The sequence below is a fragment of the Neophocaena asiaeorientalis genome, unplaced genomic scaffold, assembly GCF_003031525.2.
Source record: "Neophocaena asiaeorientalis asiaeorientalis breed wild unplaced genomic scaffold, Neophocaena_asiaeorientalis_V1.1 scaffold204, whole genome shotgun sequence".
NCBI classification, from domain to species: Eukaryota; Metazoa; Chordata; class Mammalia; order Artiodactyla; family Phocoenidae; genus Neophocaena; species Neophocaena asiaeorientalis.
This window is the reverse complement of record NW_020173922.1, coordinates 10189824-10195823: the sequence shown is the minus strand read 5'-3', so window position 1 is coordinate 10195823 and position 6000 is coordinate 10189824. Positions and strand designations below refer to the sequence as shown.

At 39.9% G+C, this 6000-nt stretch overlaps 1 protein-coding gene across 1 annotated transcript in view; it reads left to right on the top strand.

Moving 5' to 3' along the window:
• Nucleotides 1-6000, top strand: part of PRELID2 (PRELI domain containing 2) — an 81593-nt gene that overhangs the window by 50581 nt on the left and 25012 nt on the right. The window contains exon 5 of the mRNA XM_024752473.1: nt 81-186. Within this exon, the coding sequence (XP_024608241.1) occupies nt 81-186 (106 nt within the window). The remainder of the gene's footprint in view (nt 1-80; nt 187-6000) is intronic.

Sequence of the window (6000 nt, the reverse complement as noted above, 5' to 3'; positions counted from 1 at the left end):
TATATATATTTTAATTTTTATTGGAGTATAGTTGCTTTACAATGTTGTGTTACAAAGATGTATATTTTTGTTTTTTGCAGGACAGAGTTCATTCAAAAAGGCAGGATTTCAATCACAGGGGCTGGTTTTCTCAACTGCGTTTTGGAAACTTTTGCCAGCACATTTTTAAGACAGGGTGCCCAGAAGGTAAGCTTCTTTTCACTTTGAACCAACATTAATTTTAAGAAACCATGGAGATTCCCACTGGGTTCTTGAACAAGGCTCATAAACAGACAAAACAAGAAAAATATACAATTAATAAATATATGCAAAGATAATTACCCTCACTAATTATTACATAAATCCAAATCAGAGTAAAACTAAAGTGCCATTTGTGGCTCATTAAGTTAAAAGCATGCCAATGAAGAATATGTGATAATATGGGAATACGTATAGTCTAATAAAGAGAAATAATCAGAATGAATAATTATATTTACTGTATATACAATGTGATGACAGCTATTTAGTAAAAAAGATACTAATAGCTAATATTTATGGAGTAGCACTTACCATGTGCTACTCACTAAAAAGAATATTTAATCATCAATTCATTTAATGCTCACAAACCTTGGAAATAGCTGTTATTGTTGTCCTGATATTCTGGACAAAGAAGACACAGAGCTCTGGAGCTGCTGATTATCTTTTATTGTGGTTTTCAAGCTCTATACTTGTGGGAGCTTAGGCTTCCATGAGTGTTATTCAGAGGCCACCTTGAAGTTCTAAGGTCCTGTGTTAACCCTGTGTTTTAAGTAGTGCTATTCTTTTTTTCATCTGTTTTATATAGTATTACATAAGAGACTCATATATCCTGTTTTCTTGCCTAGGAAAGTCCATTTCTTATGCACCTTTATATGCCTATTGTAGGTGTTCCAAAATATTTTTAAATTATTTTATTAGTATTTGTTTTATTTATTATATTTAAAAATTATTTGTCATTATTATTGTTATTAATTATGTTGGTGAACATAATCACTTATTTCCAGGGTTTACTCAGGTATGATGCATGTTACCTAGTTTTGTTTTGTGGGACAGGCTTAATGGCTGGTCTAAAGAACTATCGTTATGACCTTAGAGATTTTATGGGTAATAGACATTGGTTCTCGTTTTACAGATCTAGGTTCAAGAATGAACCTCGACCACAGTGTGTTAATCTGGGAGGCTGAGGGTGATGGATGAATATTTGGTACTGTACTGTACTCCATAGACATACTATCTAGATTGATGATGTGTTCCTGACCCTGGTGAGCACATCACCAGGCTGGCCCTGCCTGTGTAAGCCCGGGCTTGAAGTGGATAGTTGAGCTTCTGCAAGGTCTGATGTGACTGTCACTTACTCAGACATTATTGCGGGTTTACCCTGCTATCTTGCAAAATATGCATTTGTAAACAGCCCCATCTGCAAAATTGCACTCTAAAAATAATAGTGCTGATGAGAAGGTAACTTTGGTTCTATGTCCCTGACTGAGTTGACTTCTTGGACATTGTTTGTTTGTTTATTTATTTATTTATGGGTGTACCACGTGGCTTGCAGGATCCTAGTACCCCAACCAGGGATTGAACTGTAATCTTTGCAGTGGACATCAGAGTCCTAACCACTGGACCACCAGGGAATTCCCAGGGACATTGTTGAGATTAAAAGTGGCAAAGTTTTTCGGTAAAGAGCCAGATAGTAAATTTGTTAGACTTTGTGGGCCAATAGGCAAAATCAAGATACTGTGTAGGTGCTTTGTAACAAGAGAGAACCAAATGTGCACACATTTTTTACTGACAAAATTAAAATTATAATAATAGTAATTGAGTATAGTTTTTACAATAAAAGTCTACTAAGTATATAATTCTTAAAAGAGCGGAATTCTTTTTTAGGGGGAGATAACATTTACCTGAGTTGGGGTGAAAAATTAGTATTCCCTACCATCATATTGGTTGCAAATGTTCATTTGTAAAAACCATTGTTATCTTGTGGACCATACAAACACAGGTGGTGGCTGGATTTGGCCTGTGGGCTATAGCTTGCCAGCCCTTGCTTTAGATAAATAAATATTGTTTGTTTAATCCGAGTGGGTCTCTGACCTGCCCATCATTCTGAACCTTTTAGTGACTTTTAATCACACAGTGATCGTGTACATTCTGATTCTGTGAGATACATAAAGAGACACTATTATTCCCATTTTATTGATGAGAAATGTCTTGAAGAGGTAAGTGCACCCAGTCTGTAGGTAGCTACTTGCCCAGAGTCCTTCCTCTTGCAGGTATATTTTGAGTACCCGCTTTGTGGGAGGCACTGTGTTGAGTGTGGGCTAAATGGATTTACTCAAGGTCACAGGACTGGCAAAGGGTGGAGACTGGACTCACACCCCCATCTTTGATCACTTACTGTGCCACTCACTGTTCAAGATGTGTTCAGGTGAATGAAGCAGAATGCTAGCCAACTCAGCATCGTGTTGTGCTTTAGATGGATTTGTGTTGTGGTCCTACTCTCTCTGTATTTATTAGGGCTCTCTGGTGGCAAATAACAGAAACTACCTTAGGCTAGCTTGATACAGAGCTACGAGGGTGGTGAGACTGGCAGGCTTCAGAATGGTCTGCCCTGGAACTGAGAGCTGCCAGGAACCCAGGTGGTATTCCTTCTTTAGCACTTGTCCATACGAATATGCATCGGCTTTATTCTCTTCTTATGCAGTCTGGCTTTCTCTGCTTCACAGGCTGTATAGTGCGACGTGGGCCTCCGCAGTCCAAGTGTACCGTTATGTAGATTTCTGGCCAACAGGGAGACTGCTTATTTCTTCCTTTCCAAATTCTCTGGAAGGAACTCTCAGTGGCCTTCCATAGGTCAAACATAGCTAGGAGGGGTGAAGCCAGGTTGTGTAAATATGGCTAATCCTATGTCACAACTACGTGGATCAGTGTTAGGGTGTTAGTTCCCAGGGAAAGGGGTGGTAGAATGGGTAAATACTCCTAAAGTTTTCTGGCATGGTCTTAACAGTAGTACTAGGCTCTTGATGACAGAGTGACAGTTTCATTCATCTTACACCCAGTCCCCCCAACCATAGTACCTAGGACAGTGCTCAGTACCTAACATGGACATGAGTAAAAAGGAAATAGAATGCACAGCAAGGTCCACAGCTGGTTCTGGTGACTTATCTGGAAATCATCAAGTGACTAAATTTTTAAAGTGAGTAATCCAGTGATTCCTCTGAATTCCCACTTATTTATGCTCAGAAGGAAGAAAATATTTTTCCTGCTACCTTTTGCCTTTTCTGACTTTACTTTTTTTTTTTTTTAAAGAGGCTTAATTAGTTAGCTTTTCAATTTTAGCAGCCACTCATGCTTAAGTATCTTTTATCTTTTACCCAAGTGGTGATGTTTTCCGGTATCAGCCTGACTTCCTGATAAACCTTCACAGCTAAGCCTGATTAAGTGGTTTCTGTAGAAGTCATCATTAGAGTGTTTTAGGTGACTTTATTTTCAGTTTAGAACTTTATCCCTGAGGCTCTTTAGTGGGGATGTTACCAGATTGATCATTGGACCATAGCTCAGCAGAAGCCCCCTGCCTCGGTGGTGGCTAAGGTTCTTTTTCCATTTGGATTCAGACAGCCAATAATGAAACGATGCTGTGACTGAAACAGCACAAATTTTATTCAATGGCCAGAGACTGGAGAAGCAGGAAATCAGTTCGCAAATCAACTTCTGGGGGTGGGGAGTTGATCAAGGTGAGATTTTTAAAGGCAGGGTTAATGGTGGTGGTGGGTACATATGCATTGGTTTTCTGGGAAAAGGCAGGGTTCTTCCTGCAACTGGGTGCCACTTCTTTTTCTTCCTTCTGTGGTCCGGTACTTCCTGTCATGGCACTGGTAGGTGTGTCATTCAGCATGATATTGTTATCATGAGCATATAATGAGGCTCAGGGTCTGCTGGAGGTCAGGTCTTCCACCTTCTTGGATTTGATTCGTTCTAACCGATTCTGGTGGCTTCTTGTTTTTCTGTTCTGGCGGTTTCCTATAAGACAATATAACACTTCCCTTCCTTCCAGGAAGAGGGCAGGTTAGAGCTTGAGGCTAATAGTCATGGTAACAGTGGTGAAGGTGGGAGCTGTTTTTTTCCCAGAAAAAGAAAAACTAGGTGCTCACTAAGTACATATCTATCTATCTATATATATCTATATATCTATATCTGTGTGTATAAATTAAAACCTAGTCCTAGATGTGGACCCCCAAGGTGAGATTGAAAGTGTGCAACCCAGACTGGGACTTGAACCCACGGTCATTTTTTTTTTTTTTTGGATATATGCATTCTACTTTAATGATTTTAATTGTGCCCTATGTGACCATGGGAGAGAAGGAGATTAATCTTGAGATGTTATGGAATGCCTTCTTATTTATTTATTTTTTAAACATCTTTATTGGAGTATAATTACTTTACAATGGTGTGTTAGTTTCTGCTGTATAACAAAGTGAATCAGTTATACATATACATATATCCCCATATCTCCTCCCTCTTGCATCTCCCTGCCTCCCTCCCTAATCCACCCCGCTAGGTGGTCACAAAGCACCGAGCTGATCTCCCTGTGCTATGTGGCTGCTTCCCACTAGCTATCTGTTTTACATTTGGTAGTGTATATATGTCCATGCCACCCTCTTACTTCTTCCTAGCTTACCCTTCCCCCTCCCCATGTCCTCAAGTCCATTCTCTACGTCTGTGTCTTTATTCCTGTCCTGCACCTAGGTTTGTCATACTTTTTTTTTTCTTTAGATTCCATATATATGTGTTAGCATACGGTATTTGTTTTTCTCTTTCTGACTTACTCTGTATGACAGACTCTAGGTCCATCCACCTCACTACAAATGACTCAATTTTGTTTCTTTTTATGGCTGAGTAATATTCCATTGTATATATGTGCCACATCTTTATCCATTCATCTGTCGATGGGCACTTAGGTTGCTTCCATGTCCTGGCTATTGTAAGTAGAGCTGCAATGAACGTTGAACCCACGGTCTTTTAATTGAGATCGCACACCTGGTCTCAGGACTTAATGAAACTCAGGTTCTTGATTCTTGTCACAGAAAGAATTCAGTGAGAGACAAAGTGATAGGTAAGAAGTGGATTTATTTGAGAGAAACGTGCTCCACAGACAGAGTGTGGGCCGTCTCAGAAGGTGAGAGGGACCAGGGTACGGGGTTGTCAGTGTTTATAGGGGTGGATAATTTCATAGGCTAATGAGTGGTAGGAGTATTTCAGCTGTTATGGGGAAGGAGTGGGGAATTGGACCATGGCCCACTTTTTGACCTTTTATGGTCGGCCTTGGAACTGTCATGGCGCCTGTGGGTTTGTCATTTAACGTGCTGATGTGTTACAGTGAGCGTATCCTGAGGCTCAAGGTCTACTGGAAGTCGAATCTTCTGCCATCTTGGACCTAGTTAGTTCTCACCAGTTTTTGTCATGTCCTACGGCTGTCATTCTTTTAAGGGTTGTGCCCTGCCCCCTTCCCTCCTGTTTCAGGATCACTTCTGATTTTGTTCCTCTGGGGGCTTGTTCAACTGCTTTTCTCTTTTCCCTTTACCACTTTGAGGTGACTTGCAATTCGGGGGCCTTTCTGACACAAAACATTGCTACTGCGAACAAAGGTGAATAAATATCTGTTTAAATCTCTGCTTTCAGTTCTTTGCTGGATTATATGGTAATTCTGTGTTTAATTTTTCAAGGAAACTTCCTAAAAGTTTCTTTTTGAGATAGCTGTCTATCTTTGTCCATGACAGCAATGGACAGTATCATTACTGTGTATTTTTCTCCTACTGTGGACAAGTAGTATGCTAGTTGTCAAATACATATTTTGCCATATACATACAGATACATATGCCTCCAGGTAAGCAAGCACTCAAAAAACTGACTAAGGAAACAGAGGAAGATCTGAAGGAAAATAGGGATTGGTGGAAATCTGGGAAACATGTAAGGCTTCATACACAT